Source organism: Malus sylvestris, chromosome 4, assembly GCF_916048215.2.
Source record: "Malus sylvestris chromosome 4, drMalSylv7.2, whole genome shotgun sequence".
Classification (NCBI taxonomy): Eukaryota; Viridiplantae; Streptophyta; class Magnoliopsida; order Rosales; family Rosaceae; genus Malus; species Malus sylvestris.
The window spans coordinates 9,415,003-9,442,028 of record NC_062263.1 but is presented as its reverse complement, the minus strand read 5'-3'; the positions used below and the strand labels follow the sequence as shown (position 1 = coordinate 9,442,028).

The following is a 27,026-nucleotide window of genomic DNA, read 5'->3' as shown; positions in this document are numbered from 1 at the left end:
GAGAAAAGTGACCCAAATATGATGAAGTGCATCGACAACATATTCAAACCCTCTTTCCGAGAGTGGAAGTTTGATGTTGAACGTGAGGTAGAACTGCACCGAATACCTAAACCACCAGCGGCGGAATAGAATTCTATTTTTATTTTTCTTTTTTGGTTAATTAAATAATACCTTTTGGGTATTAAATTTTTATATATGAACAACACTTTTTAATATGCGACTTTAATGTTTTTGGTTAATGAAATATTATTGTAATAAATGATTATATTAATTAAATATGCATGAATTCTTTAATTTAAACATTTGTTGATTTATTCGGGTGTAATTTATTACTTTGTTTATGAAATATTTATGTGATTTAAAATGAATAAAGTAGTAAATGAAAAAAAAAGTATTTTAAAATAACAAAAAAAAAAATAAAAGCAAAAAAAATTAATTAAAGAGCGACGAAGGTCATTTTGTCGCGTGAAACAACAATGCGTGATGTCATCGTGCAAAGGTTATACAAAACGCAGGAATGTTCATGAGTTGGCACCAGAAAGTGGAATGCATATGTTTTATTCGACAAAATGTTCGTTGTGCATGTCGGTCAAAAAGCGTGGTAAAGGAGAACATATTTGGCGGTAAATTTTCGAATGCATAGGTTTTGCACGACAAATGCTTCGTCGCACAAGAATGTGACAGAGAGGCAGAAACTGCAAATTCATTGTAGCTCTGCCTCTCCTCCCTCAGCTCACTGTCTCTCCTCTCCCTTAGCTCGATCATTGGCTCTCGTTCTCTCGCTCTTCATCACATATATCATTTGGTAAGTGAATTTGTTTTCAATATATTTTTGGAAATTACACAAAGAAACTAAAAAAAAAAAAATTTGTTGTGTGGAGGTGTTTTTTTTTTTTTTTAAACAACTATCGGGAAGGAACGAATTAGGAGGTATAATTTCTTCAACTATTTCATTAACGTTAATTGTAGTTTATTTATTTGTTTATTAGCATTTATGTGATATAATTTATTTGTATGCAAACATTTTTGTACCAAGTTGTACAAAAATTGGTTTTTGTTGTACGAAGTTAGTAGCACTTAATTTCGTACATTATTTTCATGAAAACTTAGTTTTCCATTTGAAAATTAGTTGGATTTCATGCATGGATACGAAAGTATGACTGTAGTCCAATTAACTCTTGAATTATCCCATTTTTTGGACAGTTTCGAAATGCACAATTATGTGTCGTAGTTTGCAATTCACGGAGAAATTTGGTAGCATGTCTATGTGTTCTTTGAGTGCTGCATACCTATTTAGAACATACGTGCTACACTTGAAGAACTGCATTAATATGCTGCCAAATTTTTTCGATGTCGAAATCTAATATGATAGAGCCGTAAAATACGACACGTAGTCGTGCATTCCTAAATGGGATATGACCCTTACCGTAGGCATAAGGTGGCATGTTATAATTGAAGTGTTTGTAACCATTGTGATTTTGTTTTTTCTCAAGCAATATGGACAGACAGTGGATACAGAATCCTAACAGATGTGCAGACAAATACCTGGATGGAATGAATCAGTTTATTGATTTCGTAATGGTAAACAACCACAGTTCAATGGTTGAGTATTATGAAAATGTTCGATACCATTTAGTAAGACATTGTATGATGGAGATGTATACCACTTGGAATCATCATGGGGAACGATTAGTACATGCTTCATCTTCAGACGTGACCCCACCAGTACATGCTTCATCTTCACATGTGACCCTACCATTATGGATATCCTAGATGATGTTTTTCCAAACGCCTCGACCAATTTTGATCAAGAAGGGAAGATGACGTCCGTCGAACCATGGATAGTGGAGCATTTAAAAATTATAAAAAAACTTTTAAAAAGTGCCAAACAAGAATTATACCCCAGTTGCGATGACTTTTCAGTACTGACGACTATTGTGGAGTTAATGCATGGGAAAATAAAATTTTGTATGTCCAACCAGTGTTTTGATTATTTTTTGGGGCTTTTCAAGAGGATGCCTCCAAAGGAAAATTGTTTTCTAAGAATCACAAAAGTACAAAGAAGGTGTTGAATGGTTTGGGATTTGGCTATGAAAAATGTCACATGTGCAAAATAATTGTGTATTGTTCTATAAGGAGAATGAAGCGCTAGATAAATGCCCTATATGCAAAGAGTCAAGGTTTAAAATGGTAGCCAAGATTCTAAAAGATGCTAGGTACTAGTCGGGTGGCACTGGGGCCTAGAGCCAGGGCGGATTTAAGTAAATATATTATGTTTCGTGTAAATAAGTGTCTACTTATACTTAAAATATATATAATTTCATCATAATCTACAAAATAGAATTACATATATATTATGAAGTATTGGAACATGATGAAAACATGGGCAACAAGGATATAATGGGTGTTCATTTAAGTATGCAACAAGTCTCTTACAATTTATTGAAAAAAATAAAATGCAAAATGAAAGTTATCTATTTTCTATCTAAGTGAGTCGCGACCTAGTCGGGTTTGGGCGGGCTATGTGGGTGCCTAGGTAGTTTAGGTGGACTATAAACAATTAGGCGGGTTTGGGTAGGCTAGGCGGGTGCCTCATCAAATCGTCATCCTCCCTTTCTTAATGTTCACCATGCGAGCTGTAGTGATATGGACTATAAACGATTTTCCCGCATATGCTATGATGTCTGGGTGGAGTACTAAGGGTTATTTGGCATGCCTAGTTTGCAAGGAGGACATAACGTCTTCTTGGCACAGCGGGAAAGTTTGTTACCTAGGGCATCGTAGAATGGTTGTCGTATGACCACGAGTGGTGTCAGAATGAGACAACATTCTTCAGCTGAACAGAGACTCAGCCAAGACCTAGAGAATGGTCCAGTATAAATATTTTAGCTTAGTTGAATCGTTTGGATTTTGGTCCTTTTGGCAAATCTGTAAATAAGACCAGACCAGACACTCATCTAAACTGGACACACAAGAGTATGTCGTTTGAGCTGCCATACTAGTCAAAATTGAAACTGTGTTACAAACTCGATGTTATGCACGTTGAGAAGAACGTGTTTGATACACTAGTCAAAACTATATTAGCATCAAAGGAAAAACGAAGGGCAGATCAAAGTTCGCATTGATTTGGAGTGAATGGAAATAAGGCCACATTTATGGATGACGAGGGAGGGTGAGATAGCCAAAAAAGGCCTAGCACTTTTTTCAGTAACACTGGAGAAGAGGAAAGATTTTTTAAAGTTTGTATACTCCGTAAAGTTTCCCGATGGGTATGCTTCAAATATCAAACATTGCGTAAATGTGGATAGGGAAAATTTTAGGCTTAAGAGTCACGATTATCATGTCATATTGCAATGCCTGCTCTTGGTTGGTATTTGACACCTCTTGCCCGAAGATGTAGTGAAGCCAATTCTGTTGTTGGCGAGATTTTTTTGTCAATTATCTGCTAGGACGTTGTGAAAGTCCAATGTACAACAGTTGGACACTGATATTATCGATATCCTATGCAAGTTTGAACAAATATTTCATCCTTCTTTCTTTACAAGCATCACGTGGTGATTCACTTACCAGATGAGGCATTACTTGCCAGACCCGTTAACTATCAATTAATGTATCTAATAGAAAGGTATAAAGTCCTTAGTCATTTATTAATTTGTGATTAAGTGACGATTTAACTTATTTGAATCATAACAATTTTATTTTTGCAGACTACTCGGTGAGTTAAAGAATAATGTAAGGAACAGAGCTAAGCCCGAATGATCAATTGTGGAAGCTTGGGTGACATTATAAGATGTTGAGATGGCATTCAATCGACCACAACATAATAATGACGGTGGTGTGAAAAGACAATAGTTTTTGCCCAAAACGCACGACCCTTTGGAAAAACTAGTATGAGGTGACTCGTGCACCGAAAGGGACATGTAGGTAGCTCATTGGTTCGTACTTAACAATTGGGATGAGATAATGGAGTACGTAGATGAGCATGAAAAGTTGATGAAGCAGGAACATCCTTCGCATTTATATGTCGTGAAGCACCGTACGAACTGTTTCCTTGTTGGTTTCGTGAACAAGTAAGTTGTTTAGGTTTTTTATTGGGATATTTCGAAAAATATAATACCATGTCGCTGGTTTTAAATTTTTATAAAACCTAACATGTTGATTGTTTGTTATAAATTAGGTGAAGAAATTGAAGGAAACCAACTCTCCTACATACATTGAGGAATTATACAACTTGGCCATCGAACCCCTCAGCGCTGAACTGAACTCAGGATGTCATGTAAATGGCATAAAGTTTTTGGGAGCTGAGCACAATGACAAGCTGTGTACTCAAAATTGCAGGGTACATGTACCAGAAGCGAGGGATATTGCAGATATTGATTTCCATGGCAAATTAATAAGTGTTGTGCAATTGCTTTACAAAGACTGTTGCTAAGTAATCTTTTTAAGTGTCATTGGTTCGATACAGACCCTTGTAGGAATAGGACCGTTAAACGGGACAATGGTTTACTGTCAATGAACCCTAATCGATGTTGGTACAGTGAAGAGCCATACATTTTGACAACGATGACCAAACAAATTTTCTACATCGATGACCCAAAGGCCAGGAGGGGATGGAAAGTTGTTCAGAGGAATGAACATAAAGGGGTGTATGATATTCCGGACCAAGATCCTCTTGACAACGACGATGACGACAATTTTGCCAACCAACTCCTCGAAACTTCATTAGAAATTGGTGCAGAAACACTTTAGGATAGAAATATTGTCCAAGAACCGTTTTAAGTAGTTGGAGGTCCTCAAATCGAAATTCCTATAGACTCAATTACAATTGATTTCAGGAATCTCCCAAGATACAATCCACCAGAAGCCGTGGACGACAATGATGATGCCTAACCGACAAGGATGAATAGGAGACCAAAAATGATCAAAGTGAGGATAATGATATGTATTGTACTGAGGATGAGGATTAATCACAACTTTGGACGTATATGCAATGAAATTAATTGTATTATATTTATGATTTATGTAAAAAAATTTGCAATTAAATAAGTGATAAATTATACATTTTAAAATAACATTTTGCTCGACGCCAATATCAAATTTGTCGTGCAAAACACCTTAACGCGACGAAAAATGTAATTTGTAGCCTAATGACCGTCAAATTTTGAGTAGAAGGAAAAATTGGGATTGTGAAAATATTTTCAATTTTACATTTTGCGCAACGAATTTCAAAAATTTTGTTGCGCAAAGGTCTTATGCGTGACAAAATACATGCAATTCGTCATGCAAAGTTCTGAACATTTCACAAAATGAAATTTGGGCGGAGTTTTTGAAAAATATCATTAAATAATGCGCGACAAAGCCATGGTTTTGTTTCTTAAAGTCATTTTGCGTGACAAAGTGTTATAGTTTCGTCGTGCAAAGGTTTTCAAATATTTCAGCTTGAAATTGGGCAGGTTTTCAAAATTTTCATTAAAGATTGCGCAACGAATGGCCTTCGTCGCTCAAACTTCATAATATTAGAACTTACAGAGAGCACCACTCTTGTCATTCTTCATCCATCTCTCTCAATTGTCTTCCCATATCCTCACCTCTCTCTCTAACACTCACCACTCTCAAGCTTTCCCTCTATCGCTATCTTTTTTGCCCCTGTCACCTCTCTCTCCATCGCCGTCTCTCTCCCCCTCTGTCACTTCTCTCTCTGTCGCCGTATCTCGCCGTCGAACCAACTGCATCCTTCGACCGACCAACACTTCGTCACAGGTATCCTCTCTCGTTCTCTGTCACCTCTCTCACTCACTATTTTGTAAATCGTTATTTAATTTGAAATTTAACCAAGTGTTCTAGAATGAAGGAATTTGGGCAATTTGATATAGGAAAAATAGGATTTGGGAGAATTAGGGATTTGGGGAATTAGGGATTTAGGGGTATATGCGTTAGGGTTAGGGGTAAGGGTGGCTTGGGGTGGGGTTAGGGATGGGTGGTCCTTGGGAGTGGGTGGGTAGGGGTGGCTCGGGGTTGGGTTGGGGATGGGTACCATTAATTTGTTAGATTAATTTGTTAAATTAGTTAACTTAATTAAATTAGAAATCCTAGGTTTAGGAGTTTAGTTTGATTTTATAATTTTAGGTAGTATTTTATATTTTTAGGATTATATATTAGGGTTTAGGGTTAATTTTATAAGTTTTGGGTTAAGTATTACTTATTACTTTGTTAACTTTTAAATCCTCGGTTTAGGGCACTTAGTATTACGGTCTGCTGGTATTCTTTTTCGCTTGTAAGTGAGAGGTCTTAGGTTCGATTCTCGCCAAATGCAAGTTTGAACTACATTATTGCTAACACATTGTGAGCCTTAGCCTACCCCCTACCCCTTAGTACACATAATATCGTTTGTTCAAAAAAAAAAAAAAAAATCCTAGGTTTTGGAATTTAGTTTAATTTTCTGAAGTATTACTTTTTACTTTGTTAATTTGTTAACTTTTAAATCCTAGGTTTAGGAATTTAGTTTAATTTTCTAAGTTTAGGATTAATATTTTAGTTGTAGCTCTATTTTTCAATTTCAGGGTTGATTTAATAAGTAACAGGTTAACTTTATAAGTTGTGTTAATTTCATAATTTTTGAGTTGTTAAATTTTGTATTATATAAATTTTGGATTTTGTATTTGTTGTATAAATTAAGGATTAATAAAATAGTTTAGTTCAAATTTATAGGTTTATGATTAGGTAGCCAACTATTTTTAAATGTTTGTCGTTCAATTGGATTTTGTAGATGTCGCAGTTGATTAGGGAGCGTAAGTCAATGAGTAGGTTCCTGCCGATACCTCCACCACCTACTACTACTGCCGCCACCACTTCACCAACACTAGTCTCGACATCGAAGGCTGTCGTACCTCCACCCAACCTCCGATGTCTGCAGTGTCCGAGTCATTGACTTCTTTGGTGACTCATCTGTTAGTGAGTGCCCATCAATCTCATCAACGGCCCAGGAGTGGCGACGAGATAGAGGAGTCTACATCAACTTCCACTGCTAACAGAGAGGGAGCCGACATGGGTAATACATCTTTTTGTTAAATTTAATAAATTTAATATACTATTATTCAGTTCCTCTATGTGTGAATTGTTGGGTACTTGTGTTGGTTGTGTTGTTTATTTGTTTGTAGGTTTTGGAAATTGTTGTATTTTTAGGGGAAGTTATGTCAACTTTTTTGTAGATTATTTATTTTGTTTTGACACTAGCTTATTTCATTTTGCAGCTCGTGAAAACACTAGGGGGCCCTGCAGACTCCTGGGTAGGTCACAGCTCACCCACACCACCCAAGAGCATATAAAGATTACGTGGGATGTTTGACATCTGGTGCCATCAACAAAGGAGCAGCACAACCACTTAGTCCACGACATTTGTCACAGCCTGTCCCAAATTATTGTTATCGATGGCGTGTAATGACTAATTTTCCCTTGGACGTCGAGTGCGTTATGTGGTGTTGGAGCTTGAGTTGGGTATTAAACTAAATTAGTAAGTTCCTAAGTTTTTGGAACTTAAAATTAGTGATTTTGGTTGTGATTAGTGACCCAAAACTGGACCACACACTCACACACACATCCAAACTCCCGTTGACCTTTCTATCTCCTCCCTCTCTTGGATTTTCTTCCATTTCTGTACAACTTGTACGGACAACCCTCAAACCTTTGCAATCTTCACGGATCGAGGTTGTGATTGCTATTTTTAGACTCCTTGCAAGCTCATGAGTCAAATGGTGGTGGTGGTTGGAGGTGAAAACCTCGAAAACTCGAGAACTCAGAATCTCAAATTTTGAGTACTGTTCATACACTCGTGATTTCGAAGTTTTTAGGAGATTTTAAGCTGCTAGTGAGCTTTAGGACATCTTCACGAAGCTCGGAGAAGAAAAACGAAGTGAATTAGACGTCGGGAAGTTGAGTTTGGCAAGTTTCAAGTTTGGCCGGATTATCGAGGGTTCTCTGGCGAAATCCCATGGATTTTAGGGCTTTAAATTGGTAAGGTTTTGTTCTTCTCGTTGTAAGCTTCATTTTGGTACAAATTTCATGGATTTTGGTGTAAAAATGAAGAAGCTATGAAGGTTTTTATATTTTCTAGTTAGGTGCACAGGCTTGTCGTACATACCACTTTAGGTGGTTCCGACTCGTAGGTGACCTGCAATTATTCGCACAGCCTTCACGTGATCGTAGCACTAGAGCATATTTACTTTACACCTAGTCTTGTCGTACATACCACTTTAGGTGGTTCTGACTCGTGTGCAGGATTTGATTTGATATGATTGAGATTGGTTATGAGCTATATATTCAACAGTGCAGTTTGAGTTAGAGAGATTTGGCTGCTGTGAAATTTGGCATTGATATATTATTGCTTGGATTACTTGCAGCATAACATTGAGATACTTTGCCATGGTATACTTCTATGGATTTTCATCTTGAGTATGATTTCTGATATAGCATATATTATATTATCTGGAAAATTATACAAGTTTTATGGCGAGGGGTTAGAACTTTTGAGAAATGAAATGATTTTGAAAAGCTTTGTTTTTTCCCACTCACACTTTCTGTTTTGCGCCCCTCCAAGTTTTAGGTAGAAGTGCTTTGGTGGATAAGGAGGATTCGATGGTGGTTCTGACAGAACATCATAAATATAGGATCACCCGTGGGTGTTGTATAATTAGTATTTATCCTGCTTTACTGCTTTACTGCACTTAGGCTATTTATGCTCTGGTTGTGTATTTTAGACTTCATCTCGTTCTAGCACTTTATCTTAGCTAGTACTGCTAGTAGTTAATTTTTATTCAGTTGTATTTCCCTTGTATCTCTTTTTCTTCGCACTGTGCACATGGTTACGTCACTCTCACGTGACAGCCAACATGCTCTGATTTAGGTCGGGGTGTGTCAACATTGGCTCTGTTGTTCGTCACCACTACCCAATGCAATAAGAGTCTTGGAGAGTTGTCCCAAAGGAGATCAAGGCCTCCGTTCTTCATGAGCTATCTGTTAGCAATGTTTATTTATTTTTTTCATAATTTTTAAGTAAAGTTTTGAAAATTAATAACTGTGAACTTTGATTAATTTTTATCCTATTCCCAGCATCACTATGAGCTCGAGGACCTTGATGCCAATCAAACCAAATACACCCAAGAACTTTTCATTGGCCGGCTCAATTAGTGGAAGAGCGACCTCCACAAGCATTTCGAAAAATTCGATGATTTGGCAGTCACTCTAGCACAGGGGTGCCCCTTGGAGTTGGTGACGTACCATGAAGATTGGGTGTGGCTAGCCACCCATTTTCAGGCCACTTGGTAAGTGAATTATATATATTATTATTATAGGTTAATAATATTTTATTAATACTTTAATTTGTTTATTAATTTATTTGAATACTTTGTAATTAATATCTGCATTAATACGAATTTGTTTCTATTTAACAGAAAAGAGCCAAGGGCAACCTAATAAATAGGTCGAAGAAAAAGCTTATCCACCGCTTGGGCTCTCGATGCTTCTCATATAGAATGGAGGAGCGACGTCGGGCTACCACATTTAACAAAAAAATTATTATTACTTCTACTCTAAATTGCACAACTAATAACTAAATTTTTATTATTTTTTAAGGCAGGAATGGTCAAAGTTTCCTAAGATAGACACGTTTAAGGCGGTGTACGTGAGGCCCAGGAATTATGATGGAGGAGTTCCATGTAAGTTTTTGTAATTTTTAAATTTATAATTCTTATTCATTTTAAATAAATGTTATATAAATATTAATTAACTTGCCTTTATAATTATAGGCTATTATGGTGGAGAGGTGCCAGGTTGTCCTCGAGAAAGTGGCTTCCCAGCATCCCTTTGACATCCCAATCGAGGAGGTGGCACCCCCCTGAGTGTAAAACCCCTCCCCAAATTTTTGTGTAATTTTATATCAAAGACTATAAAATTACATTTCTACCCTTGAACTTTTACCCTATCTTGATCCCTTTTGGGATTTCCTAACATTTTTCCTCCTTTTTCTACTTGCCACGTGGCAACCCCTAACCCATCCCTTATATATATCTTTCTCTCCTTCCCCCAAGTCAACCTTCTCTCTCTCAGCTCACACTCTCTCTCAATCTCACAGAACTCTCCCTCTCTCACTCTCCCTCATTTCTCAGCGATCCACACCCACACACTCAACTAAACACCCCGATAGCGACGACGACTCAGCAGCAGCACCACCACCACCATCATGGGTCTTCTCTCTCTCTCCCTTGTCTTTTTGAAGCTCGGTGAAATCGAGAACCCAGACTCGGCGAACCCCCATGGGTTCGACCAAGATTCTGGCCATGAGAAAGGACTCTAAAGGTATGGATCTCTTCCCCTCACCTTTACCTTCAATTTCGTACCTAGATTGTAGCCTAGGTTTGAGTTTCGACGGCGACAGGAGCTTAGGAGGCTTCAGCCTTCTTCTCTTGCGAGAAACGGGCCTTCAAGCCTAAACCCAAAGAGACCAGGCCTTTGGGGCCATACCAGCTCAGGCCTTTGGCGCGCTAAACCTTAAAGCCCAAACCTTTTAGAACCTAGGCCTTTGGGCCGAGGCGACACGGGCCTTTCGCCCATTAAACCAAGGCCTTTAGGCCTTAGAATCCAGCCCAATGGCTTAAGCCTAGAAACCCTTTAGGCTAAAGCCCAAATCCGTGTTGGAAATGTGCCCTAAAGTTAATCATATAATGATACTTTATGAACATTTCACATGTTAAACTAATCTAGTTTAATATAAAGGGCAAGGATTATTGTTTAAAGCTGTCTCGTATAAATGTTATATGCTTAAACGATAAGTCTAAGAAATATGTAATTGGGATAATGTAATCTAAAGACGTTAGATTCATGAGATCATTCTATTTCGTATACATACCATAAACGTTCTTGATCATAGGATTGCCAATTGGGCATTGACAGTCCATCAGTACGTGCGATGACTTCTCTTAGAGAAAGTGACTGGCCTCAAGTCATTAGTGTGACTAACACCAAGACAAGCATGTAGGTGCTTAATAGAGAATGAATTCATTGAACGCGATCAATGAGGAGTTCTCATACTCACGTCACATGAGAACTCATGGTTGGGATAATGCAAAGTAATCCTTTGACCTGAGGCATCATAGTTGTCTTGTGGTTAGGTCCTTGATCTTTGACTATATCAAAGTCACTCATCAAATGGTGTCCACAACGTAGTTGGGGTTAAGCCACTTAGCCATGAAGGCAAGTGAATGCACAACAAGGGATCTCAAACCTTCAAACTGTTTGAGGGAGAATACTCTATGATATGATTACGAATCTCTAGCCCGAGAATACTCTATGCCATGACATACTACTAGGTGTCACTCATGGTTTGTGAAAGCCCTAAAGGTGTATCATCACTAAAGGGAGAATTGAAAGTATGTTTCAATTCACAATCGATTTAAGGAGTTCTAATTGTTCACTGCCTCGCTAAAATGAACCTAATGGATCATACACCATGTAAGGTAGAGATTGAAGAAACAACGGAAATAAGTAAGGATAATTAAATGGTTTAATTATTTATGGCTAGGATTAATTAATATGTTAATTAATCAAATGAATAAGTTCATTTTAGCTTTTGAGTAATTATTGGACCTCAAGGCCCATTGGGCTTAGAACCATCAAGCCCATTAACTTAAGTTGTATGACAACTTAATGACTAAAGACTCAAAAGGGCCCAAACAGCCCAACGCCTTTAGAAGGCCGGCCATATTATGAATGAAAGGGTTTTGGTTCTTTTTGTCACTTAAGTGAAGTGACTATATAAAGGACTTTATAGCTAAAATTCATTAGGGTTTTCTCTTAAGGAAATTGGAGGGAACAAAAGCTCTCATTTTCTCTCTAGGAGGCCGGCCCCCTTAGAGGGGATTTACTAGTATGAATCCTCCTCCAAGGTCACTCATCTCTTCTTCAAGTTCCTCCTTGGTGTGGAAACTTAGAGGTTCCCTTTCTTAGGAACTTGGAGAATCCATTCATCCATCCTCCTCCAAAAAATCCATGAAGCTAAGAAGTAAGGAATTAAGACCATCTCTCATGGGTGATTAGCCTTTGCTTATGCAAAGAGGATTCAACAAAGATATAATATTTCTCAACTTACTTTGTTCTTGAGTTGAGTCTTGGTTCACCACAATTACTAGGCCTTGAATTTCATGGTAAAGTTTTGTTTTTGAGTGCATACAAGCATGATTCCACCTTTAATAGTTAATTGCATGCATAGATGTTGATCAAATGAACTAGTTTTCACAAATATTTTCTTTAATCCGATCCAACTAGAAGCCCAGCCACGCGCGAGCCTGCGCATGGGTGCCTGCCGGTGTCGGCTCTTGGAGCACATGCACCACCATCCACAGCGACGTCGGTGAATTTTTTGGCAACCCACAACAGTGCTTGGCGGTGTGTGCGGCGAGGCATGGCCACCAGAGCAACCATCTTGCGGCAGTGCATGAGGGCATGTAAGGTAGCACGTGGGGGTACCCGAGGTCCCCCTCTATGTTTTTCAACGTCCTGAATCCGTTTATGACGTCCGTTTTCTGAAATTCAATCGTTTGAGTATAGTTTTGTTAATTGGACCCTTTATGTGCTTAGGTGCAATTATTAGGGGCGATTTTGTCCTTCCCATTTCATACGGCTCTTCGATGACGGAGTATCTGTGAGTGGACCCCTTGTAAAATGCATGTTTTAATAGTAGAAATACATACATAAAAAACATGATTTAATGGTTATGTTTTACGAAACATTTTATGAGTAAATTAGATTTTACTTATTATGATTATCATGCTTTACTGAGACTATTTTGGAATACCATACTTTATCGAACTTATGTTCTTTGTAGTATATATGATGAATGACTATATACTATTTATGAACATGTTTTTACATTTCTTCGTAGTTGTTTGGGCCCAAAATAATATTATTGGGCCGAACGAACGTTTATGTTCGGTCCAAAGCTTTTCCAAGAATACTATGGGCTGCCTAGTCAGGTCGACCAAGTCCTATTGCAAGAAGGATTGATCTAGATAAGAGCGAATGGGTCGAGTCCTAGTATGATAAGAAGTCCTATTGGAATGATGATGCTGGGATTTGAGAAATGAATGTGGCCGGATAAAGAGTTTGGTTCAGGGTCCTAATGGAGGTAAGATTGGCCGAGACTTGGTCAGATTAGGATAAAGAATCCTAATCCGAGTATAGTCCTGGTTCGGCCATGATGAGATTGGCTGCTATAAATAAGAAGGGGTGCATCATTCTTGGGTCCTCTAACTTAACACACAAACTGCCCTTTGCAAACTCTCGCTCTACGCGAAACCTCTCAACAACCTTGAGATTTTTATTTCTTTTTCACCAACACATCTTCAGTTTGGATAAACATCACTATGAAGGCAACCGGTGAACACCTTCAGTTTGGATAAACAACATTGTTGTCGTAGCATCAGCCAACCGTGAAGTATCTTCAGTTTGGATAAACAATACTGTGTCGAGGCCGACTGATTATCTATCAAAGTCTCGATCGAGAAGGATTTATGAATCCTTATTGGTAGAGGTAATCTCATTAGCCTTCTCGGCGAGGTGAGGTGTTACGTGTTACTGGCTTGGCGCATCGAACACCGAGTTATTTTATGATTGGGTACTCACAAGTGGGATTTAGAGTTCGACATTCTGACGGTCAAAGTACATTTACGATTAAGACGCACATTTGCTTTAAGTACTTGCGCCCATATAGTTTGGTGTCGATTCGACGTTCTTATACTTTTACGAATATAATCACTGTGATCGAATTCGGCGTCGATGATTTGTGAACTTCGTAGAACTAACATCCTTGTCTTTAGGCTCTAGAACCTGAAGGCTGAGACGTCTTACTTCCTTGGTCGCAGTCGCAAGATTAAAAAGTCAGCAGCACACCCAACGCATGCAACATATTCTACTCTCTGGCCGAGCTCGGTGGACGAGTTAGCACGCCCAGCACATAACTGAAGGACGTAGTTAGCTCATTAGTTACTTGGTTTGCGCGCCACGTAGACTTGGTAGTTTTTAGGGTCAATAGTAATATATATGTTGGAAAGATTATATTCAACGTTTTATGCTTATCTAGTGGTCATTGTTCTACCTACGAGCGATGATACGCATATAGACTTCGGGCGAGCACGTGTAGGGCACTATTATATGCGTATGGGAGATGATACTTATATAACGGGCGTATGTAGGGCACTGTTCTGTGCGTATGGGAGATGATACTTATATTGCCTTCAGGCGAGTGTGTGTAGGGCACTGTTATGTGCATATAGATGATACTGATACCACTAGTTAACACATTATATACGATATATGTTTTATGAAAGGTTTTATGGCATGCTAGGGTTTTCGGCAAATCTATCACCTATTATGCTATTAGTCTTCATAAAATTTTGTGGATTAGTATGTTGAATAACTGTTTCAATATTATTTATATATATATATATAACTTGGTCCACTCATGTTTGTTTTGTTCCCCCTCAGGACATAGGAATGAGGCTTACAATCCGAGCTACGAGGCATTCCTCTACCAGTGATATCGTGCCTTCATCTTTGCTTTGACATCATTGTAATAGCACATTCCGTTGTATTCCAAATTAGATGTATGCTCTGAACATGTCATGCACTATCACTATCTTTATTATTGTTGGCAGTTGAATGAGTATATTATTTTATGTAGTTCGAACGAAATTTATACGCATGATTTACATGTTCTCAGCCTATGGATTCATTAAATGGCTTACGTCACGCTCGGGTGTCGCCACCCGAAATGCTCATATTGCTGCCCAAGAGTCTAGGATGGCCCAGATGATCATTGTGTTTCAAATGTTTGGCTTCAACATCCTCACTGCTACACCTCCTTTTACTACACCTGCGACCTCCCAAGCTCTTGACCCAGCACAGCCGACAGCCATAGCTGACTCTGATGACTTTCTATTGGAGTTTTGTTTTTTAATTAAACATTTGTACTTTTCTTTTTTTTTTAAATTCCGCTTGTATGTACATTTACATATTTATTTTTAATTAATTTCCTTCTTTATTAATTATTGTTCCTAATTAAATTTAACCAAACAAAATTATTTTCTCGCGCCATGAACTCCTTTGTCCCTTTAAACTTCATGTGACGAGTTTTATTTCGTCGCGCGTTAATGTCTATGCGAAGATTGGGCTTCGTCCCTATTCTGTTAATGCGACAAACTTTATTTTCGTTGTGCAAAACTGTTTTTGGGACAACGGCTCTTCGTCGCGCAATACTTTTCTTTACGAGCCTTGCGCGACAAACTACGGATGACAAAGTTTTCGCCGTGTATCATTTTAGACGGCGAAATTCTGGTTTACATGAAGATTTCAATTTCGTCGCCAAAACTGTTTTATGTAGTAGTGTTTGTGATGATTCCACTAATCATCACGTGCCTCACATGTGCAATTTCATTAGGGCACACTTCATAACCAATTTCGATTTTGTTTTTTGGCTTTCACTTTTTGTGTTAGTGATAACGGGATGAAGAGTGGATGAAAGATATCGGAAGAGGTGTAGAACAAAACACAAATGAAAACTAATTGTATTAAGTTGTTTCTACTTTCAAGATTTTGTTTTTCTTATTTTCCTTATTTCTTCCCTCTACCATTCATCTCTCATTTCTTCCATATACATCTCAAGCACAAAAATGTGAGTATGTGAAGGTAAAAGAGTCTCACATCGGTGAAAGTAGAAACCTTGCAAGAGCTTATAGGAAGTTGGGCTACTCTCCACATTACCAATTAGTTTTAGGGCGGTGCGGACCTTGCCTTCAGACCAATTGCATGCAGACCGGAATCCAACGGTCGTGATTTGACCAACTCACGTGTAGAACCGTGCTATATTGTCACCCGGTGTAATTCTAAACTTTTTAATTTTTTTTGTTTTTTTTGTTCACTGGGTATGTTTTGTCAGAGAGAATGGGGGAGCTGTGGGATTAGTAACATGTCAAAGAGGGAAAGAGAGGCAGAGAGAGGGGAGCTGGATTGAAGCTCCGTAATTTTTTTGTTCACTGGGTATGTTTTGTCTGAGAGAAAGAGGGAGCTGTGGGATTAGTCACGTGTCGAGAAGGAAAGAGAGGCAGAGAGAGGGGAGATGGATTGAAGCTCCGTTTCGATTGTGACCCAGTGATCCTATACCGGAAAGCGCTTATGTACTTTGCCTATTATATTTTTTTCATCAACGGAGAGCGCTTATTGAAACTTAGAACCTCTTCTAACATCATTGAGAAGCAAAGAGAAGAATCATTAAACGAATAATTAGTTCGTTATTATCGTTTATGTTTTGTCAATTAAATTTGTATTGCTTCATCTTTGTAAACAAGAGAAAATACACGGTAGTTCTAACTCCTAAGTCGTAACAAAACCTTCCCCTAATCTACTTGTTAATTTAATTCTTAAGCAATACTGCATAACTGGTCTAGTTATATGTTGAGTGGAAGCATCAAATATGAAACCAATAAACTCATACAGAAAAATATGACAAGACAAATGACCCAAGGATTTATATTGGTTCGGCTTAAACCTACATCTAGTTCGAAGACGGTGAGGAAATTCCACTAATATCGAATTGGAGATTACAAATAAAGTTTAACTCTCAAATCCCAAAATTTACATACACCCAATGACTCTCACTCATACAAAGAACAAACAGAAAAGATGAAAACACATACCAAATCTCGTCTCTCCCAAAAGCCATAAAATGTAGCACCAATATCTTTGACCGAGTTACTAACAAAGGGGGACCAACAGCTCCCTTTTCTCCTTAATTGGAGCTATCTGCCGACAGCTCCTTTTTCTCTCATCTGCTGCCGCCCAAACCAAAAGGCATAAAGAATGCCTTATATCATGTTGTCAAATTAAACCCTAGCCCATTGTGGGCTATTAAACAACCAATCATTGGACTGTAGACAAAACAAAAGGCCAATCAGAATTGAGCCATAATCCAGCAGTATACCGGTCACTGACACAAGAAAACAACTCACGAACGGATTTAACCCTTATTTCTGCGCATGCAATACAAAGTGTAAGGAGAAAGACATAAGGTCCATCGCCACAAGTGAGCATTACTATGTCCTGAATTTCTGCCAAGTTTCCTAACGAAAGCACAACAAATCAACCTTCATAATTTAATTCTAAAAATCAGAATGATCAACAAGAAAAGCTGGCAAAAAACATCGATTAAACCGCAAGGTTATCCCCAATAATCATGTTTATCTACTATAAATAGGTGCTGAAATGGTATTAGATTAGCTATAACACACAGAACTAGCACCTCCAAGTTCATCTTAGCCATAATAAAGATGGAGAACAAAAGAGGAGCCGCAATGCATGTTATTTACCTTCTCGGTTTTACATTCATGTTTTTTTTGTCAGTAGCAGTTGCACAAGAGAAAAATGGCATGCAAACTTATATTGTTTTCGTAGAAAAGCCAGTTTCACAGAAGTTTTCTGATCAATTGGATTTGGAGAGTTGGTATCAGTCATTTTTGCCTGAAACAGCTCAAAGCTCAAACCAGGAGACAAGTTCGCGAATCGTTCATGCATACCGCAAAGTGGTAACTGGCTTTGCAGCAAAACTGACACCAGAAGAAGTGAAAGCAATGAAAAACAAAGAAGGGTTCGTGTCAGCTCGCGAGGAGAGAATTCTACCTTTGCAAACTACTCATAGTCCTGACTTCTTGGGATTACACCAAGGATTCGGACTATGGAAACAAACAAACTACGGTGAAGGTGTGATCATAGGACTTTTGGATACAGGAATTGGACCTGATCATCCTTCATTCAGCGATGAAGGAGTATCCCCTCCTCCTGCTAAATGGAAAGGCAAGTGCGAATTCAATGGCACAGTCTGCAACAACAAGCTTATTGGTGCACGAAATTTCATAGGTGCAGAAGAAGGGCATATTACAGGAACTCCATTTGATAATCACGGCCATGGTACCCATACTTCTAGCACTGCTGCTGGAAATTTTGTGCAAGGAGCCAGCGTGTTCGGAGAGGCCAATGGTACAGCTGTTGGAATGGCACCTTATGCTCACTTGGCAATGTACAAAGTCTGCACTGAAACTGGTTGTGCTGATGGTGACATTTTAGCTGCTCTTGATGTCGCTATTGAAGATGGCGTGGATGTACTCTCCCTCTCACTTGGTGGTGAATCACTTCCTTTCTACAATGATGTGATTGCAATTGGTGCATGATGAGTAGATTTTATATTATATATTTTACCCTAATCTTAGTATATTTTGGTTAATATTTTAGAAGAATTTTGATACTTTGAATTGTATTTTCAATATAGGACTTTCGACTTCCTCTGGAGCAAAACAGGACCAAATGGACGAATTTTGGAGTAATTTCAGTTGGAGGACGTTCGTGAGTCACTTAGCTTGATCGTATCAAAATTTGGGATTTTTCCACCAAGCGGTGATTTTCTGATGATGAAATAAAGAAGCAGTGCGCAGTGCTGGAAAATGACGTTTTTGGACTTAAATTGCGTTTTTGGAGCCCAAGATGACATCGGATGGGTTCGTGGCCTTCTGGAAAAGTGTTCAGAATATTCCAAACATTAAATCCAGCTATATTGGGCCAGTTTTGGAGCAGCTTATGGGCCAAAACGTGGCTGTTCAGATTTTAGACAAATTTTTATCATTTAATTTAGGGTTATGTTTTCTAGGGTTTGTGTGGTGGCTTGGCAATATATTGCTTAGCCGTCTATAGTTTTGGGGCTACGCTTTCTTTTATGCAATTTTGGAGACAGAGAGAATTGTTAGGGTTTTGAAGACTTTTTACTTGAAGGTGCTTTCAATCCTTTTCTTAATAGATATTTCTATGATTTCAATTATGAATATGCGGAACTAATTTCTTTTGCTAGGGTGAAGCCTTGAGCCTTAGCATGAATATGTGATTTTTATTTAATTGCTTATGATTGATTGCATGCGTACTTTGAATTGTTAATCACCGAGATAAAAACTATCTAATTGTTTTAATGCCTGATCACCATTAGGATCTTTAGAAAAGTAATTTGATGCAATTTTGGTCGGAAGGTTCCCTGAAATTGACGCTGGCTTCTTGTGATTAATAATTGTAATTTCGCTTAGGATGAATATCACGTCTTAAGGATTGCATGGTTTTTCAAAGGATTTTCATAAAGCATAATGAGTCTTTCATGTTCATATTTGATCCGAACGTCCGGACGGGTTGCATGTTAGATATACGTTATATGTTGGAGGTTCCAAGTAGAATATGAATTAGGAAAATCTAACCTTCACAGTGGCATGTGTAGATCATAAGTAATTGGTAAAAATTCATAGGATTGTTAGGTGATGGTGGATCCCTAGTGCTTTCTTAATTTTATTCTCACAAAACTGTTTTATTTTCTCTCGGATTGTCTTATCATTAATAGTTAAATTCGTTTTTAATTTAAGTAGGATATAAAATCAATCATCTAAATTTCTACTTTACAATCATTAATTGGAATCTAATTTGTTTCGAATTATTTAATAATCCCTGTGGAGAATGACCTTGCGAGATCCGTTTATACTACAATAACCTTGTGATTCTTGCAAGTAAAATAGGAGATTTAAACCCGTTCGCATGAGTACTAAAAATCCTATCAGTGCATTTGCAGCAATTCAAAAAGGAATTTTTTTCAGCTGTGCAGCTGGAAATTATGGTCCTTCCTACGAGTCTTTGTCAAATGAGGCCCCATGGATTCTCACAGTGGGAGCAAGCACCACTGACAGAATACTAAGATTGGAAGGTGAGAAGCTCAACATATACAACACTGTAATTGGAGATGCACTTGCTCCCAAGGTTGCTTTCTTTTCTTCAAGAGGACCAAGCATTGCTAGCCCCGGAATTCTAAAGCCAGATATCATTGGACCGGGTGTTGACATCCTAGCAGCATGGCCTGAATCAGTGGACAATGCCACACTTCCTAATCCAAAGTCAACATTTAACATAATTTCGGGTACCTCAATGGCAACTCCTCACCTAAGTGGCATTGGAGCTCTACTCAAGAAATCACACCCTGATTGGTCTCCGGCTGCTATTAAATCTGCCATTATGACAACAGCTAATGTACTGATCCTCGCAGGCTCCCCCATTGTTGATCAACAACTTCAACCTGCAGACATTTTTACTCTTGGTGCAGGCCATGTCAATCCTGCAAAGGCAAATGACCCAGGGCTCATCTTTGACATAAAACCTGAGGATTACATACCTTACTTGTGTGGTTTATATCACAATGAAACACAGATAAAGATGATCACCCAACGAGCAGTGAACTGCTCTCAAGCCGGAGCCATACCAGAAGCACAGCTTAATTATCCTTCATCTGCTATTACAATAGGTTCAAACGAGACTCAATCTCAGTATTATACAAGGACTGTGAGGAATGTTGGTCCGGCTAGTTCAACTTACAGCTTGGATCTTTTAGTACCACATAAAATGGGGATGAGTGTGAATCCTCAAGTGCTTACATTCACAAAGGTTAATCAGGAGATTACATACCATGTTGAATTTATCGCAGAAGATGGGGCTGGGAAGGATGATGTACCATTTGGTCAGGGTTATTTGAGATGGGTTTCTGATAAGCACAATGTTACTACCCCCATAGCAGTGGTGTTTACTCAACAACACTAAAATTTTGGTCTTGTAGAACTGTTAGGGTTAGCTTAAGTAATAAGGGAGGGTTTGGTGTCTAATCAGTTAAGACCAAATTGATGTAGATCCGATGGTACGATGGATTGAACATCAAGCAAAAAAAAAATGCAAATCCGGCAGCAGGAACAAATTAAGCTTCATAGATTTGGGCTCTGGTGTCTGTTATGAGCTCAGGATGTGCATCAAACTCACTGTTTCCCGGTGATATATAAGCTTTTTCTGCCAAATTTTATCCTTTACACTGTTCTGTTAGGGTTTTAAGTCTTAAGGATGATTTCTGTATTTTGTTAATTGTGGAATTCTAGTCCTATTTGGACTCCCAGGGCTTCCAAGGTTTGGAGGTGTAATAAAGCGGTTAGTTTTCAATAGAATCTTTTGCATTCGCAGGTTCTGTCGTTCCCACCACTCCTCGATTAATGATTAGGTCTGAATTTAACAACGAAGCCTCCAATTAAAATTATTCTTGATACAACCTTCTCAGTCTTTATTGGCTCAAGGCTCTTGATTTTTTGTTCTATGTACAGATTTGTCTAATTATGAAGTTTGTTATCTTAAGAATTATCAACCAAGAAAACTTTGAGGTTTTCTCATGTTTTCTAGTGAAAGCTTTAAAATGCTAACCTAAATATCCCAAACCTCATTCATGTATCAGTGCTGGCAATATGACGGATGAATTGAACATGTAATGTAAATATCTTTCTTCCTCAATTGACTCAGATCCAATTTGATCACTAAAAACTTCATTATACTAAAATCACCAAATTTCAAAGCTTCACTTCTGTGCATTTCAATTTCAACTTCAAACTTCATATAAACTGACAGAAACATATAGAGACTCGCTCCTTGTATAAACAAGCCAACATCTACGACGTAGGGACATTAATATACTTACACATATTTGTATACATACACTACTAGAATTATGCTTATATAGGACACCATTTTTTGCACACCATTTGCAATTGGTGGCCATAGATATAAAGCACTCACTCTTACTATTTTTTGGTGTCTTTACAATGGGATGCCACTGATATGGGTGACCTTCAACATTGTGACACCAATGATTGGTGGTTGTTAAATAGCTTTATTTCTTAAAAAATAATTTCTTGTGCATTTGTGATTAAATGGGTCACCAATAGAATTTATTGGGCACCAATAAAATAAATAAAAAAACAATTAACCTCTCTCCCCTTCACAAAATCCAACTCCTCCCCTACTGTAAGTGATTTCTCAAAATAAAAACTTTTAGTTTTTGGATCGATTCTAGATTTCAAATTTTAATTCCATTTTCTCTATGAATGTCGACGATTGGGGACAAAGAAGGTTAACCAAGGTTTTTTCCAACCTGGGTAGAGAAGAATGGAAGCCTTGGAATGTTGCGGGTGAAACTAAGGTGAACATGGTTCTTCTAAAAAAACTAAGGTGAACAGGGTGATTTTCTCCTTAACCACAAGTGATAGGAGCATATTTATGCGACTTAGTTAACTTGTTTTCTTGTATTTATGTTATTAGTTCCTAGTTATTTTAGTATTTTAAGCTATTTTCGTGTGTTTGTAGGTCCAAAGGGCTAAAGTAGCAAGAAAGTGCATTTTGGTGCCTTTTGGAGCATTTTTGGGCTTGGAATGGATAGCATATGCTTGGAGCAAGGTGGATGGACGAAATTGAAGACTAAAGAGGCTAGGAATGTGTTAAAGAGAAAGAAGAATTCATTTAAAGAAGATAAGGAGCTTAGCAAGAAAAGAGGAAACATTAGTCAAGTTACCTTATTTTGTTCCAACACTTTCCTAAACCTAATCCAACTAAGTTTCAGCTGAAAGGAGGGTTCCCAAATATATTAGGACACTTAATGTTAGGTTCTAGAAGACCTAATCCTAGCCACAAAGGGATGCCACACCAATGCCCTCTAGAAACCTTTTCCCTTTTTCCTTGCCGCACCCCACTTACCCTTTTCCTCTTGGGATTCTGATTTGTTACCCTTTTCTTGGAGGATTTGGAGTCTTAAACTCTTCCCAAATTAATTCTCAACCATGCCCTTTCCTTCCCCTATAAATAAATGCCTTAGCCGCAGCAAAGAAGAAGAAGGATGACCCTTGGACGTGCTTGCCATTCAAGTTTGGATTGCTGGAACATTCTTAGGTGTAATCCATCTTTTGTTCTCAATGTTTAAGTTTATTGGTACTTGTTTTGCTGTGAACATGAGGAGCTAAACTCGTTTTAGCTAGAGGAGACTTTGAAACCATAATTATATATGCAATATGAGTTGGTTATTTCCAGTTATAATTTTGTGAATTGTGAATGCAATTTACTTAACTGTTTGATTCAGAACTTATTCTTGTATGTTGATTAAGGAGGCCTACTTAGTTTGCATGCATGAATTTGATGCTAGGATATAAGGGAGTTTCACATAATCGTTACCAACTTATATTCACAAGTAGTGAAGGTCGCTGGTCACGATCGTGTTAAGTTAAATTCCTGGCATGAGTATCATGATGTCATAGTTACGAATGCCTTGTCAATGCTTATGATTTTCACAGAGCTTAATGATCTTTGCTTGTGTCTCTATTATGCAGTTCATTAGGGAACTTGGGAAGAATAATTTGGTTGCCGATGCGTTGTCCGTCCAATTCAATGACTTAAGAAAATTGGAGGGTTAATTAGTGATGACATGGTTAATCTGGGGCATTGTCATTCATGGTTTATTAAAAGAGTAACCGGAAATCAATTCGTGTGCATATGTGTAATGTGCGGAGAAGGACCCTCTGGCTAACCCATCATCCACTAATTCACCCAATTCCGTCCAAACTTTGTTTAAGTTTACAATCTGCTTGTTTTTACTTTAATTTCATTCAAAACCCAATCCCCCTTTACTTGGTCATGTCTTTTAGTTAGAATACGTCCAATTTTGTGTCTTTTAGTATTTTGAGTCAAGTTAAAATTAAAATTTGTTCAAATGAATCCCTACTGTCTAGTTTGAGTCAGTTTCATTGTTTTGTGCTGTTTTGAGTCATTCTAGTTTGTTTTGAGTCTTTAGAGTCTAGTTAAGTGTTTTTAAACCTAGTTTTGTGTTTTTGAGTCCGTTTTAAGTAGATTAGCAATCCCTCCTAATCCCCGGCCTAGAACGATCCCTACTTACATCTTTACTACAATTGTCAATAAGAGGGTTTAATTTGAGTGCTAGTTTATATCACATCAACAAGGTAACTGATATTACAGTTAAAGTTGAAGCTCCCAATCTTGAATCTTTTAGATCAGTAAGTTCTAGTTATTCTTTTTTTTTTTTTTTTATCTATAACAATATTGCTTCTTGTGCAGCACTTAGAAATCTCCTTTTCTTCACACTGTCATATTAACAATTTTCACTAACTATTGGCATTTCTTTTTGCAGTTCCAATTTCAGTTGTTGCTTCTTTTAGAAAAATGAAAAAGCTCGTCTGAAACAATTTGTCAATAGCGACTGCATTGAGGGAGTCTTCCCTCCTTGTAATGTTCTAAGTTTGTTCTCTTTTATAGAATTAAGTGCAAGTTGAATGGCAAATATGCTAAAGATAAGCATAAATCTCTTTCTTGTAGGTTGTGAGTTCGAATGGGAAGGTGTAACGGATTCATCCCTTCCATTAACTGAAAACAGGGATCCAAAGGTATCCTTTCGAACTAGATTTAAATTTTTTTTAAGTATTATTTTTTGGAAACTTCAAGCATCTAATTTGTGCATTATAGTGCATTGTTTTGGTAGAGAACCTACCTGAGGATCATTAAGTGGAGAACCTTAAGAGTATACTTGGTGAAGTTGGGAAGTATGTTCTTTTCCTTCTTTTCCTCTCCATTCTGTGACATTACTGTTCTCTTCAGTTTTGGTTATAGCATGGTTTTCAATCTTCCAGTTAAGAGTATACATATCAAGTTGTAATTCTTAAAATAAAAGTGTAACATCTGTGTCTTTCTATCTCAATCTTGCTCTCAGTTGTTTTTAATTTTGGGCGATTATTCTATCCTTATTGTATAGCTTGTGAAGCAAAAAAAAACCTGAGCATGATAAAATTACTTAACAAATTTATCTTATTACTTAGTTTTCAGAGCCACCAAGTCTATCAATATTCACCAAGTCTATCTCTATTTCCAGTGCCTAGTTTCCAAAGGCGAAGTTAAGCTAGGTTGGGAACTCTCTCTTTCTCTCTTTACCTTTTGTTTTATTTCTCAAGGAAGTTGATTGGGTTGAACAAAAAGGAATAAAAAGAAATGAAAACAAATTGAAATTTGTTGGTGCTTGTGTTGATGTTGAATTTTTAATATATTAAGACCCAAAAATTAGATAAATGGTGCACTTTGATGTAAATTGATAACATCAAGCCACTAGTTCAAAACAGTGAGTCTTACCTTTAGAATGTTTTTGTGATCTCATAATTGATAACCATATCCACTGATTGAAAATTTATCTACTTGCAAGTATATCACTTGTGAAATGTTGAGACTCATGAATTTATCTGATGAAAAATTGATCTACTTGCCACATCAGTTTTTCGTGTGGAATGTTAAAGACTCATACTCGCAAGTATATGCTTTTTATGCAGGTTGTAGGAAACAATAAAACTGTAAAGGCATACTTTTGTGTGTATTTTAGTCATTTGATCCATGTGCTTATGTGTTTGCAGGTAGAGATAGCAATTACTGAGGCTTAAGCATTACGAGGAGCATGTCACTCTTAAAAAACATGTTTGGAGGTGTTCAAGAAAATGTGAAGCCTTTTAAGTGGCTATTTCCTTCAAATTTGGTGCCTGTTTCGTACTTTGACAGATAGTTTCATATTTTTTAGTATAGCTCATTGGTTTTAGACTTGATTTTTTTTTAATATGTGATTAGTTATGGAAGACTACAGTAAAACTGCAGTTCTGTGTAGTCTATTAACTATATATATGTATATTTTTGGGTGCCCAGATTAATGGGCCTTTTTTTATTCTAAAAAACATATTACAACATGACCACCGATGTATAAAAATTATATAATATTTCAAAGGTGTAACTATTCATTGTGCCACTATTATCTAATTGATGTTTGTAACAATAGAGTCCTCTACATAGGACGCCATCTCTAATTTAGTGGTTGCTTGGTGGCCATTGAGGTTTGCCACCAATGAGAGTATCCACAATTGACAATAGATACCAATGAAAAGGGTGTCTTTTAGCCAAATTTCTAGTAGTGATAATCTATAATGATTTTACATATATGTCTCACTTAGTGTGGCTTCTTTTGGCATCTATATGATCTTCTCTCACTTTAATCCATAAGGTTTTAGGAACAAAAATGAGAAAATGATAAATATATACATCAATACCCGTTTGCGAAACCCAAATCAATTTAGCTTCTGGAATATGATGAGAGGGTGTTTAAATAACTCGTGGTCCAAGAAATCTAACTACAAATGAAAAGATTGTGATAAAAGTGGCAAACTGGCTCATTGTATCTTTTCTCTACCTTGAATCAAATAAGTAGTTTAAAAATTGGTTGACAAATAGTCTGAAGTACACGTTGTAATAGTCTAAATATAGATGTACAAATGAAGGGACATGGATCATCTCCGGATCCAATTGTCCTAATCCACCTAGTCAAATCATCCGAACCATTGAAATTTGATTCAACGGTTACAAATAGGGGCTCATTTTAAAAATTATAATAACTTTAGCCGTTGAATCAAATTTCAATGGTCTGAATGATTTGACTAGATGAATTAGGATAATTAGATCCGGAGAGCATCCATATCCCAAATGAAAGGCAACCACAACCTGGAACATGTTCAGAACTTGAAGTACAGAACGGGGAAAACCCACACTTTACTGGTAATAATAAACTGGGAATCAGTGCCATAAGCGAGGTTTGGCGTACACCTCAAAATTTGAAACCATGTTTGTACAGTTAACTGTAGCTATTTGGTACAAAAAAAAACTCGGAGAACATCTTCTGTGGCCAATTTGACGGTGGTTTTTTTTTTTTGGTAAGTAATTTCAGTGGTCTAAGGCCAGTTTTCTAGTAGTGCACTAATCCACAAAATGCTTGAAACCCACTATACCAAACCCTAAGCTAGAAAGTCAAGCTCTCTCTTTGTAATCAATGAGAATAAAGGTATTTAAACTTATGACCTCTTTCAGCATTGATACCTATAAAATAACAAGTATATATTTAAACTAATAATCTTTAGCCCACAATACGCAAATATTATGTGTCTCAAAAAAAATACATGAATGATAGGGCACCTATTTCTCCTCGTTTTAATTTCCTTTACAAATTTCAACATACTGAAATT

The 27,026-nt window shown here is 37.4% G+C and overlaps 1 protein-coding gene and 1 long non-coding RNA gene across 2 annotated transcripts; both read left to right on the top strand.

Annotated features, from left to right (window-relative positions):
- The first annotated feature begins 5,578 nt into the window (after window positions 1-5,578).
- LOC126619888 (uncharacterized) lies at window positions 5,579-8,082 on the top strand. The gene is made up of 3 exons (XR_007622175.1): window positions 5,579-5,760; window positions 6,767-7,048; window positions 7,251-8,082. It is a non-coding gene; the product is annotated as an uncharacterized LOC126619888 (long non-coding RNA).
- Window positions 8,083-17,369: 9,287 nt separating this feature from the next.
- Window positions 17,370-20,709, top strand: LOC126618102 (subtilisin-like protease 3). The gene is made up of 3 exons (XM_050286198.1): window positions 17,370-18,245; window positions 18,577-18,590; window positions 19,683-20,709. The coding sequence occupies exons 1-3, from the start codon at window positions 17,370-17,372 to the stop codon at window positions 20,707-20,709; spliced, it is 1,917 nt and encodes a 638-aa protein (XP_050142155.1).
- Window positions 20,710-27,026: the final 6,317 nt, after the last annotated feature.